The following is a 13784-nucleotide window of genomic DNA, read 5'->3' as shown; positions in this document are numbered from 1 at the left end:
TAGTAGTAAACCCTATTTGATTTTGATGCACTATTACTGTTTATTTATTTACTGCAGGGTATTCAATCATTATATTTTTGTCTTTGTTTTTTGTCTGTTGCCTGATGAGAACATATTAGCAATTACTTCAGTTAACTAAATAAAAACTTTTAAAACTGACTTTTCGTTATTTTACACATACAGGGATTTCGGCTCCAGAGACTCTATCAAGCTGCAGATATTTTCATCACTCAGATAATTGAAACTGGATCCTCTGTTGGAATTGTCACATTCTCATTTTATGCATTACAAATGTCACCATTGGTGAAAATAACCAGCGATGTCCAACGAAACCATCTAAAATCTTTACTTCCAACTAAAACCATTAGTGGAACAAACATCTGCGCAGGAATCCTGACTGGTTTTCAGGTAATTATTAGACATGCTTTATGTAGCATTATTTTGTGTTTTACAAGAACGGTGCCAATTTAATTTCAGACAGTTTTCCCATGACCCTTATGTTCATTGATACAATTACCTAAATGTCAAATCTATATATATAATTTTCTAAGGTCCACTTCCGTCTGTCTGTTTGTCTGTCACAGAAATCCCGCATCGGTGATTGGTCGCGGCCGGCTGGGCGCGACCAATCAGCGACAGGCACAGTCTGGCCACGAATTGGCCCCTCCCTACTCTCCTCCAGTCAGCGCCCACATAGTGTTTTAGCAGTCCGTTAACGCTGCCATTAACCCTGTGTGACCAACTTTTTACTATTGATGCTGCCTATGCAGCATCAATAGTAAAAACATATAATGTTAAAAATAATAATAATTAAAAAAATCATTATATTCTCACCTTCTAGCATCTGCAGCAGCCTTTCCCGCTCCTCGCGATGCTGCCGTCCCAAGAATGCTTTGTGGCAATGACCCCAGATGATGTAGCAGTCTCGCGAGACTGCTACATCATCACGGGTTATTGCCGCAAGGCATTACTGGGATTGGAGCATCATGAGGAGCATCGCTAAAGGCCTGGGCTGGATCCAGCGGCTGCTGGAAGGTGAGTATATAACTATTTTTTATTTTAATTCTTTTTTTAACAGAGATATGATGGCCACATTGCTATATACTACGTGGGCTGTGTTATATACTATGTGGGCTGTGCTATATACTGTGTGGACTGTGTTATATACTGCATGGCCTGTGTTATATACTACGTCGCTGTGCTATATACTATGTGGGCTGTGCTATATACTACATGGCTGTGCAATATACTACGTGGCTGTGCTATATACTACGTGGCTGTGTTATATATATACTACGTGGGCTGTGTTATATACTGTGTGGGCTGTGCTATATACTATGAGGGCTGTGCTATATACTACGTGGGCTGTGTTATATACTGCGTGGGCTGTGTAATATACTGCGTGGGCTGTGCTATATACTACGTGGACTGTGCTATATACTACATGGGCTGTGTTATACACTGCGTGGCTGTGCTATATACTACGTGGCTGTGTTATATACTACGTGGCTGTGTTATATACTACGTAGCTGTGCTATATACTACGTAGCTGTGCTATATACTACATGGGCTGTGTTATATGATACGTTTGCTGTGAGACTCTTTCAGACGGGGCCCTCAAAAACCTGGAGCTGGCCCTGGCTTCTCTGATTGATCGCGCCCGGCCGGCTGCGAACAATCAGTGTCAGACGCAGTCCGGCCACGAATTGGCACAGGATTTGAACCACGCTTCGCTAATTGGTCGCACCCGGCCGAATCCTGTGTATTCATTGCATTATTCTGAAATCTTCATAAATAAACTATATACATATTCTAGAATACCCGATGCGTTAGAATCGGGCCACCATCTAGTAACTAATAAGCAACCAGTGCTTCCTCTACAATAGTGTTTCCCAAACTGTGGTCCTCAGGGCCCCCAACACGTCGTGCTCTTAGGATTTTCTTAGTATTGCATTGGTGATGGAATTATCATCAAGGCATCAGAAATTGCAACAGATTCTCTCATTCCTGGGCAATAATAAGAATATCCTGAAAACATGATCTGTTGGGGGCCCTGAGGGCCAGAGTTTGGGAAAGGCCGGCATCCCACTGGCGAGTTTTACGGACGTAAGAGCGCAGAAAATACGTCCGTAAAACTAGCCAAATAAACGGCACAATTATTCTCAATGGGGCTGCTCCTATCAGCCGTATATTACGGTTCAGTATTATACGGCTTTCTACGGCCGTACAAAATCGCAGCATGCTGCGTTTGTCAGCATATTGCGCAAAAAAATCACCAATGAAAGTCTATGGGGGCGAGAAAAATACGGATTCCACACGGACCAGCAGTGTGACTTGCGAGAAATACGCAGCGGTGTTAGTGAAAAATCGGTAATTCAATTGCCGGCTTCTCATTTCTCCTGCACAAACCCGACAGGATATGAGACATGGTTTACATACAGTAAACCATCTCATATCCCCTTTTTTTTGCATATTCCACACTACTAATGTTAGTAGTGTGTATGTGCAAAATTTGGGCACTGTAGCTGCTAAAATAAAGGGTTAAATGGCGGAAAAAATTGGCGTGGGCTCCCGCGCAATTTTCTCCCCCAGAGTGGTAAAGCCAGTGACTGAGGGCAGATATTAATAGCCAGGAGAGGGTCCATGGTTATTGGCCTCCCCGTGGCTAAAAACATCTGCCCCCAGCCACCCCAGAAAAGGCACATCTGGAAGATGCGCCTATTCTGGCACTTGGCCACTCTCTTCCCACTCCCTGTAGCGGTGGGATATGGGGTAATGAAGGGTTAATGCCACCTTGCTATTGTAAGGTGACATTAAGCCAGATTAATAATGGAGAGGCGTCAATTATGACACCTATCCATTATTAATCCATTTGTCTGAAAGGGTTAAAAAACACACACACACATGATTAAAAAGTATTTTAATGAAAGAAACAAACAGGTTGTTTTAGTATTTTATTGCTCACTCAATCCATCAGGAACACCCTCGCTTGGCAAAATAATAAACACACAATATACATACCTTCGGATGTCCTGTCACGTCCCACGAGGTAATCCATCTGAAGGGGTTAACTAATATTACAGGCAGGAGCTGCGCTAAACCACTCGCTCGTGCCTGTAATCCCCGGGTGCTGAAAGGAAAGCAGAGTGATCTATACTTACATTGAGTTGCGGTGATGCGCCCTCTGGTGGATGTCCTCATGAACTGCAGCCTGGGAACTTTTTCCCACGCTCCAGGTCATATGAGGACATCCAGTAGAGGGCGCATCACCGCGAATGAAGGCAACTATAGGTCATTGACCTACATTTCCTTCATTCGCCGGGGATTACAGGCACGAGCACACAGCTGCATTAGCAGGGCTCGTGCCTGTAAAATATTTTAACCCCTTCAGATGGATTACCTCGTGGGAGGTGACAGTACATCAGAGGGTATGTATATTGTGTGTTTATTATTTTGCCAAGCGAGGGTGTTCCTGATGGATTGCGAGAGCAATAAATTATTAAAACAACCTGTGTGTTTATTTCATTAAAATACTTTTTAATCATGTTTGTGTGTGTTTTTTTAACCCTTTCAGACAATTGGATTAATAATGGATAGGTGTCATAATTGACGCCTCTCCATTATTAATCTGGCTTAATGTCACCTTACAATAGCAAGGTGGCATTAACCCTTCATTACCCCATATCCCACCGCTACAGGGAGTGGGAAGAGAGTGGCCAAGTGCCAGAATAGGCGCATCTTCCAGATGTGCCTTTTCTGGGGTGGCTGGGGGCAGATGTTTTTAGCCACGGGGGGGGCCAATAACCATGGACCCTCTCCTGGCTATTAATATCTGCCGTCAGTCACTGGCTTTACCACTCTGGCGGAAAAAATTGCGCGGGAGCCCACGCCAATTTTTTCCGCCATTTAACCCTTTATTTTAGCAGCTACAGCGCTGAAATTTTGCACATACACACTACTAACATTAGTAGTGTGGAATATGCAAAAAAAAGGGGATATGAGATGGTTTACTGTATGTAATCATGTCTCATATCCTGTCGGGTTTAGGCAGGAGAAATGAAAAGCCGGCAATTGAATTACCGGCTTTTCACATATATCGCGCTGAAGTAAATATAAAAACAGAATATATATATATATATGTGTCTCAATGATATATATATATATATATATATATATATATATATATATATACTGTATATATGTTTTAACGGACATTTGAGCCCATAAATCCATTAGATGTCGGATTTGCAAGCCTGCGAGAAAATTTCGCAGTACGGATGCCATACGGATTACATACGGAGGATGCCATGCGCAAAATACGCTGACACACCCTGCCTACGGGCTCATTTCCACATGCAAGGCACACGTCCGTATCTCGCATGTGGAAACCAAGCTCTGGCGCCGGCACTCCAGAGCGGAGCGTGCGGCCGCATAGGAACACATGGAGCAGCACGCTCCGCTCCAAAGTGCCGGCGCCAGAGCTTGGTTTCCACATGCGAGATACGGACGTGTGCCTCGCATGTGGAAATGAGCCCTAAGGAGGACATACCGACCACTATTTTGGGAACATTTCTCCGTATTACGGCCGTAAAAAACGGACCGTATTGTCTTACGCTGAGTGTGACGCCGGCCAAACCCTGCTCCACAGTGACTTGATTACCATGGAGGCTTGACAAGCTTTACACCTATTGTACAGTTCACCCTTTTTTGCTTTCTCATGATAAATATATCGTTTGATATTATGGGTTGATTAGAGTGATATAGAATTTATATTGTCTTTTTATATTTTCCTGTTTTTTACACAAACAAAAAAATATATTTTTGGGGGGAGAATATACTGAGAGTCTTTTTCATTTTTCTGAGAACAAAGCTGTATGGCAGGTTGTTTTTTGGTAACAAGCTGTGCTATTATTTTTATATAGTGCTAACATATTCCGCATCGCTTCACACTCATTATCATCACTGTCCCTGTTGGGGTTCACAATCTAAATTCCCTATCAGTATGTCTTTGGAATGTGGGAGGAAACCCACGCAAACACGGAGAGAACATACAAACTATTTGCAGATGTTGTCCTTGATGGGGTTTGAACCCAGGACGCCAGCGCTGCAAGGCTGCTGTGCTAACCACTGAGCCACCGTGCTATACAGTATATCAGTATCATATTCAGTTATTTGCAATGTTTTGATCTTTTATACACTCGTCCAAGTTGAAACTGCAGCACAAAGAAGGAAAAGTTGTGGAATTATGGAAATCCCACAATCGATAGAATGGAAACATTTTCAAATGATCTTGATTTATTCAGTGTTGAGTAGGAGCGGCACCCTCAGGAATACGCTCGTTTACATGCTTTGCCTGCTATCAACTAGGTTTTAAAAGAGAGTTTGTCAGCAGGTTTTTGCTTTAGAATCTGGTAACAACATATTGTAGGGACAGAGAGCCTAATTCCTGCAATCACTTACCGGACTGCTTGATGCAATTTTAATAAAATCCCTGTTTTCTCTGCTGTAGATGTACCAGTGCTATGACTGCTGAGCTGTGCATAACGCACCCACACCACTGATTGACAGGTTACATTGTCAGAAAGCTGCCAATCGGTGTTGTCGGCAGGGCTACATAGAGAAGGTGGACCTGAACTTCCTAGCGTGATACACTACAGCTGCTCAGCAAGAGACTCATCCATGGAAGCTCTCTGACCCTTAATTTGTTTCTCTTAGATTTAGTAGCAAAAACCCACTGACGGTTTCCCTTTAATGATTGTCTGAGGAATCAGAGGTGGACACACCATTGGGTGTAACCAGTGCAACCTCATAGAGACCCACTTCCACCTCCAAAGCAGCAAAAATATTTTGTCACAGACACAAAGAGGGTCCCTATACTGTTCCTGCACAGTGCGCCTCTCCTGTCTGTGTCCGCCCCTGTGAGGAATGTTTTGCCATACTGAATGCCCTAGGGCACACAAATCATCAATATGTACTTTTGCCGCCCCCTTTGCAATTGCTCACCAATTGAGTTCCAAATGTTGATGCGAGACACGTCAGGAGATGTTGCAGACCATGATAGCAAGTTTGAGCTACGCAGGCTGCTCACAGTAGCATGAGCAAAATGTAGGCTGGAATTGTTGTGTTGAAGAATGTCTCCTGGTAATCTTTTACATTCCCTCTTACTGAATCCGTCATGACATTTCCCATGAGGTCTTACGTCCAAATCAAAAGCGGGACTCGTCACTGAAGAGAATATACCTCCATTCCGAACTCCATTGCCGTCTTGCTAAGTATCATAATAGCATTTGAGAGAGGTAGCGGGAGGTCAATGGAATATCTGTAGCTGGACGTTTGGGCATAGCCTAATATTGTGCAAAAAAATTCTGGTTTCTGAAGACACTGAATGGTGCCTTAGTCTTGGTATATGATATTTACAGTAATTTTGGGTCGCCCGCCAGGGCCGTGGGGCACTCGGTACCGGGTCCAGTCTTAAAGCAGATGTAACGGTGGCTGCGACCTGATCCATGACCCTGGGTGCCCATGTGAAGGGGGTTAGTTAATTATAGTTTGTTGTGACGCCACCTGTGGTTTTCGGTCTGGGTGACCGACAATGCTTTAAAGGGGGTCCTCTGGGGGATGTTGATGCAGCAGTTATGGTGACGCTTCCCACAGGTGCAGCGGGGTCCCCAAGGCTCCCAAGGTGTGTGGCAGAGATGTTATATGCCGAGGAATGAATAGAGGACACAATGTATAAAGTCTTTACCTAGTTTACTGTTGTTAGCAGGCCACAGTCCAGGATACCAGGCACGGGTGGTGGTGGTCCGGTCGGCTCAGAGGCAATGGGAGAATCTCCTTCATAGTTGAGGTCCATGAGCCTTTCCTCCTTGCGCTGTGGTGTGAGGTCCCTCCTGCCTGAAGCTTTCTAACAAGGTCCTCGTTCTTTCCCCCTGTCCTGGGACAGGTACCTGCATGACGGGCAGCTTGAGCCATTTTACAGGGACTCTATCATGCCCCGGGCTCTTCAGGTGCTGCTGCATCTCAGGTGTGGTGTGGGCCAATCACATAAAGTTCTTAGTCCTCTGATTCTGCCAAGTGTCATACAGTTCCACTAAGGCCTCGGGCTCCCGGTACCCGGCTTCTGTGCTATGGCTCTGAGGGTGTCCTACCGCTGTTCCCCTCTGAGCCCTTTATCTCTCCTCTGCTCCGTCCTTCTGTAGCTCCACCACATACAACAACCCTTCAGGTTCTCTCTCTTTCCAGAGGCTGCAGCTCCCACGTGGCTGCTAAGACTCTCTGTCTGCACTCAGTTCCAGACTTCTTTCTCCTTCAGTGTCACTGACCAACTAACAAGCTCCTCCTCCAGATCAGGACACACAAAGCCAAGGGAAGCTCCCCTGAATCCAGGCCCTGAGGTCCCCCCCTGGCCTGGATTTGGAATGTGTTTGTGTGTGGGTGCCTTACCTGGTAAAGAGAACTCCATTGCCTCCAAGCTGACATTACCCTCCCCGAAAGGAAGGCAACATCACTGTAGCAAGAGGTTAACTGGGGTGATACACTCCTGCCCCATTAACACCAGCACTACCGGACTGGGAAAAGAAAAACACAAGCATTACAGGTTAAAGACAATTTTTGGACATGCATGTCAACAGGTGAAAACTTAAACATCCCTTTATGGGAGGTGCGGTTCTTGAACGTCACATAACGAAAACTTTTTATTACAAGAGCACACAGGTAAAAGTCCAAACTTTGAGGTAGCAAGGCACATTGACCAGTCCTGGTCTCCACTGCGCCAGGCAGTTCTGCTCCAAATCTGTAAGGCAAAACAAGTATACATACTGGCCTGTTCACGCTACCAGCGCGTGGCAATATCAAAGAGGGGCACCGGAACAGGTGCCAAACTATTTATAATACTTCAAGATGAAAGAAAAAAATGAGCTGCACAGCCTGTGTTAGGGCAATGAATCAACAGCAGTAAGTGGTGACAGGCTGACTAAAGTTCAGGAGGTGCTCGCATGGAGATTAGAAGCAATCCAGAAAATGAAAACAGAAGAATGCGGCAGCACTCACCCGACTGTGGTCCAATTCTTTATTTAGAACATGGATAAATGCAGCTTTTCGGTCCGAGGGAGTGCAGTTGGATGGGAGGTGAGCAGGTGAATGACGACAGCTGTTTCGCGCTGTTACAAGCGCTTCTACAGGTCCGTGGACCTGTAGAAGCGCTTGTAACAGCGCGAAACAGCTGTCGTCATTCACCTGCTCACCTCCCATCCAACTGCACTCCCTCGGACCGAAAAGCTGCATTTATCCATGTTCTAAATAAAGAATTGGACCACAGTCGGGTGAGTGCTGCCGCATTCTTCTGTTTTCATTTTCTCTATTTATAATACTGTTCTTAGGTAACAACGTCCAATTTAACTGTAAAGAAAAGCATTAGCACAACATATTTACAACTTTTACTTTCACGCAGGTAAATGTCTCTTTAGGGTACGTTCACACAGGACTTTTTTGCTGCTTTTTTTTGCTGCTTTTTTTTATGCTAATTTTCAGCTGTTTATAGGTGCGTTTTTGGTGCGTTTTTTGGGTGCGTTTTTTGTGCGTTTTTGGTGCGTTTTTTTCATGCTTTTTTTGTGGTATATGGTGAATCAAACATGTTTGATGACTACACCAAAGACACTCAGTTAGTACTCAAGCACGCAGGTATTTACCTACTACCTGGTCATTTAATTTGTTAGAAAAGGACACCTCACAATGGCTCTTCACACCTGACAATGGCTCACAATGGCTCTTCACACCTCACTACCAGGAACTCCCTCACAATAGATCACAATCAGGACACCTCACAATGGCTCTCCACACCTGACAATGGCTCACAATGGCTCTTCACACCTCACTACCAGGAACTCCCTCACAATAGATCACAATCAGGACACCTCACAATGGCTCTTCACACCTCACAATGGCTCACAATGGCTCTTCACACCTCACTAACCACACCCCTAAGCTCTTGGCTGTGAGATCCCTTCCTGCTGGCCATGATTTTCTGCACAAAAAAAGCAGCAAATAATGCTACATGCGTTTTTTCAGCGTTTTTGCAGCGTTTTTTTCATCACCCATTCAAGTCAATGGGTGAAAAAACGCTGCAAAAACGCAGCAAAAACGCTGAAAGAAGTGACATGCCCTATGTCCAAAAAAAGCAGCAAAGCAGAAAAAACTGATCAAACAAAAAACCAACGTGTGTGCATGAGATTTCTGAAATCTCATAGGCTTTACTGGTACTGTAAAAAGCAGCTGAAAATTAGCATAAAAAAAAGCAGCAAAAAAAAGCAGCAAAAAAGTCCTGTGTGAACGTACCCTTAGGGTACGTTCACACAGGACTTTTTTGCTGCTTTTTTTTGCTGCTTTTTTTTATGCTAATTTTCAGCTGCTTTTTACAGTACCAGTAAAGCCTATGAGATTTCAGAAATCTCATGCACACACGTTGGTTTTTTGTTTGATCAGTTTTTTCTGCTTTGCTGCTTTTTTTGGACATAGGGCATGTCACTTCTTTCAGCGTTTTTGCTGCGTTTTTGCAGCGTTTTTTCACCCATTGACTTGAATGGGTGATGAAAAAAACGCTGCAAAAACGCTGAAAAAACGCATGTAGCATTATTTGCTGCGTTTTTTGTGCAGAAAATCATGGCCAGCAGGAAGGGATCTCACAGCCAAGAGCTTAGGGGTGTGGTTAGTGAGGTGTGAAGAGCCATTGTGAGCCATTGTGAGGTGTGAAGAGCCATTGTGAGGTGTCCTCTGTTTGTGATCTATTGTGAGGGAGTTCCTGGTAGTGAGGTGTGAAGAGCCATTGTGAGCCATTGTGAGGTGTGAAGAGCCATTGTGAGGTGTCCTGATTGTGATCTATTGTGAGGGAGTTCCTGGTAGTGAGGTGTGAAGAGCCATTGTGAGCCATTGTGAGGTGTGAAGAGCCATTGTGAGGTGTCCTGATTGTGATCTATTGTGAGGGAGTTCCTGGTAGTAAGGTGTGAAGAGCCATTGTGAGGTGTCCTAGCAGCTGAAAATTGGCATAAAAAAAGCAGCAAAAATTTGCAGCAAAAATCTGCAGCAAAAAAGTCCTGTGTGAACGTACCCAAAAAACGCACCAAAAACGCACCAAAAAAACGCACCTAAATTAGCATAAAAAAAAGCAGCAAAAAAAGCAGCAAAAAAGTCCTGTGTGAACGTACCCTTATAGTTTCTTCCAGGGCAGGTCCTGGCGTGTACAGCTTCCTGACTGAGGAAGTTCTTTGGTGTGTGTCACAACTGGTGACTCTGCTGCAAACAGTCCATCATGAGATGTTTGTGTAGCCTGGGTTTGCTGTCTCATTGCAGTGGCTACATGGGCATAAGCATGCTGTGCTGGGCACAGTTTAACATGAAGGGCATAGTATCACCTTTCTCCATGGTGCCGGGTATAGGTCACTTTATCTCCGGGGTATAAGTCACGGTCAGGGTGTCCTCTTAGGAGATGTGATTCCACCTCCCTGCGGTTGACGAACAGTTCCCTGTGTCCTATTTGTTCCCTGATAAATCCCCATCCTTTGTCCAGGTTGAAGGAAATAAAAGTTCCTGTTCTAATTGGTCCTCTGTTTGCGGGTTTAGCTGTGCCGGATTGGGCTTTAGCTAGCAGGTTCTTTTCCTCCATAGCCTTCCATCTAGTTTTACGCTGTTTTTCCTCAGCTGCTAGTTTTTGTATCTGCTGTTTGCAGTGGTCCTCTGTTTCCGTGATTTTAACACTGTTTGCTGCCGATTGGGCCTCTATTGGGAATCCCATAAGATCTATACTAGTATGCTTCCAATAAACAGTCTCCTTAGGCCTGCATGCCTGCAGGGGCGATGTTACTGGTGTCATTGGCTCAGTAAGGGCGTCTCCCATGTCAGTCATATGATCCCAGGTTTGGGCAGTAGTAATCTGTCTGAGCATGAAGGTTGGCGGGGGCGCTAAGGGTCCCACTAAGGTGTCTTCAGCTACCGGGGCAGTTTGTATACCTGTCTCGCCGGTGACGATGTCTTGTTCTGTCTCCACTGGGGTCTGGATCTCTTGCTGGGGTGCTTGGTCCGCAGGCTGCAGGGCCTGGGGCTGCGGCGTGGTTGTCTTGGTTTTCGGCATCTCGCTTTCCGGTGGTGTTTCATTTTCTGGCTCCGTTGGGGTTGCAGTCGCGAGGTCCAGGTTCTCCATTGGTGACGTCACCCTTTCCAGCAGATCGTTGCTTTCCGGCTCCACCGAGGTCGAAGGTGCAAGTTCCGCCGGGGCTGGGAGCACGGCTGGTGAGTACCGTCGTTGCGGCTGGGCAGTTGTCATTCTACGGACCAGGGATTCTTTCCAGGCGGCTACCACTGTCATCTGGGTCAGTAGAAGTTGCTGGGCCAGCTGTTGTGAATTCTGCTTTTGGGCTCCCTCCGGTGGTTGTAGGAGGTAATGCAGTTGTCCCTGAGTTGCAGTCCTGGTCAGGTGTTTCTGCTGATTGCAGTTCTGACTGGGGTATTTAGGCGAGCAGGATTCATTAGTCCTTGCCAGTTGTCCATTGTTGTTGGGAGGTGTTGGTCCTTGTTTGGTCCCTTCTGCCTTGCTACCAAACCAGCAAAGATAAGTGTCTGGTTTTGTTTCTGTTGCACACATGCTGTGTGCTCAATAATTCAGTGCTATTCAGTTTTTGTCCCGCTTAGATTGTGTCAGTATGTTCTCAGTCTTGTTGGATTCTCAGGAGTTGCAGATATACATTCCATGTCTTTAGTTAGATTGTGGAACTTTTTGTATTATCTGCTGTGGATATTTTTGGAAGGGTTTTAGTACTGACCGCTTGGTATTCTGTCCTGTCTTTCCCTATTTGGCTAGAGTGGCCTCTTTTGCTGAGTTCTGTTTTCTGCCTGCGTGTGTCTTTCCTCTCCTATTCACAGTCAATATTCATGGGGGGCTGCCTATCCTTTGGGGTTCTGCTCTGAGGCAAGATAGCATTCCTATTTCCATCTACAGGGGTATTTAGTTCTCCGGCTGTGTTGAGGTGTCTAGGGTTTGTTAGGCACACCCCACGGCTACTTCTAGTTGCGGTGTTAGTTCAGGGTTTGCGGTCAGTACAGGTTCCACCTACTCCTGAGAAAGTTTCATGCGGCTCCAAAGTCACCAGATCATAACAGTACAACTGGCCAACAATGAGTTAAATGCATCTCAGAAGAAGGGAAGAAAGGTGTTGAGTCATTTTTTTTTCTGCAGTTCGTTTTGTCTTTTCTTCCCTCTTTTTCTCTGGGGGGCTGAGGAGTCTCGTGTTAGCATGGATGTTCAGGAATTAGCTTCTCGTGTAGACCAGCTTGCTGCTAGGGTACAGGGAATTTCTGATTATATTGTTCAGACTCCTGTTGTAGAGCCGAAGATTCCTACTCCTGATTTGTTTTTTGGTGACAGGTCCAAATTTTTGAGTTTTAAAAACAACTGCAAACTGTTTTTTGCTCTGAGACCTCGATCCTCTGGTGATTCCATACAGCAGGTTAGAATCGTCATTTCCCTGCTGCGTGGCGATCCACAGGATTGGGCATTTTCCCTGGAATCTGGAAATCCGGCTTTGCTTAATGTAGATTCCTTTTTTCAGGCTTTAGGACTATTATATGATGAACCTAATTCTGTGGATCAAGCGGAGAAAACCTTGTTGGCCCTGTTTCAGGGTCAAGAGGCGGCAGAATTGTTTTGTCAGAAATTTAGAAAATGGTCTGTGTTGACTAAATGGAATGATGATGCTTTGGCGGCAATTTTCAGAAAGGGTCTTTCTGAATCCGTTAAAGATGTTATGGTGGGGTTTCCCACGCCTGCCGGTCTGAGTGATTCTATGTCTCTGGCCATTCAGATTGACCGGCGCTTGCGGGAGCGCAGAACTGTGCGCGCTGTGGCGTTGTCCTCAGAGCAGAGTCCTGAGCCAATGCAGTGTGATAGGATTCTGTCTAGAACAGAACTACAAGGAGTCAGACGTCAGAATAGGTTGTGTTATTATTGTGGCGACGCTTCTCATGTCATTTCAGTCTGCCCTAAGCGGACAAAGAGGATCGCTAGTTCATTTACCATCAGTACTGTACAACCTAAATTTCTGTTATCTGTGTCCTTGATCTGCTCATTGTCATCATTTTCTGTTATGGCGTTTGTGGATTCAGGCGCCGCTTTGAACTTAATGGACTTTGAGTTTGCCAGGTGTTGTTTTTTTCCCTTGCAGCCTTTCCAGAACCTTATTCCTTTAAGGGGCATTGATGCTACACCTTTGGCTAAAAATAAGCCTCAGTTTTGGACACAGGTGACCATGCGCATGGCGCCAGCCCATCAGGAAGATTGTCGATTTCTGGTGTTGCATAATTTACATGATGCTATTGGAGCGCCCCCACTGCCGCCGGGCCGAGGGGTACCCGGTACCGGGCCTCTGAGTCTCTGTTCTGGGGTTGTCACGGTGGCTAGACCTGGTCCGTGGCCCTGCCTGCGCGGGGGAGCGTCCAGTGAACGGTGAAGGTGTGGTGGTGAGGTTGCAGTGCTGTGCAGGTCGCGGTAAATAACGAGGACACCAGGTTGCAGTCTCTTTACCTCTTTACTGAAGGATTCTGAGTCCTCTGTCCGGAATACGGTCAACCAGGCTGCGCAAGTCCGGCCGGTCCAATGGCACCTCCAGAGTTCCCTTTGCAGGTGGAAATCTGTGCCTTCCTGCTAGCGCTATGTGTTGTGGTCCTCCCCTGCTGTGCTTACGGGATAGTCCCCACAACTGTTGTGTCTGTTTCTCGTGTTCCCTCACAACTCGATTAGA

General features: G+C 45.7%; 1 protein-coding gene across 1 annotated transcript in view; it reads left to right on the top strand.

Annotated features, from left to right (window-relative positions):
* The window catches only part of LOC143788283 (calcium-activated chloride channel regulator 1-like), a 62235-nt gene that overhangs the window by 20740 nt on the left and 27711 nt on the right, over window positions 1-13784 (top strand). The window contains exon 7 of the mRNA XM_077277823.1: window positions 184-408. Within this exon, the coding sequence (XP_077133938.1) occupies window positions 184-408 (225 nt within the window). The remainder of the gene's footprint in view (window positions 1-183; window positions 409-13784) is intronic.

Source organism: Ranitomeya variabilis, chromosome 8 (genome assembly GCF_051348905.1).
Source record: "Ranitomeya variabilis isolate aRanVar5 chromosome 8, aRanVar5.hap1, whole genome shotgun sequence".
Lineage (NCBI taxonomy): Eukaryota > Metazoa > Chordata > Amphibia > Anura > Dendrobatidae > Ranitomeya > Ranitomeya variabilis.
This window is presented reverse-complemented; position numbering and strand designations above follow the sequence as displayed.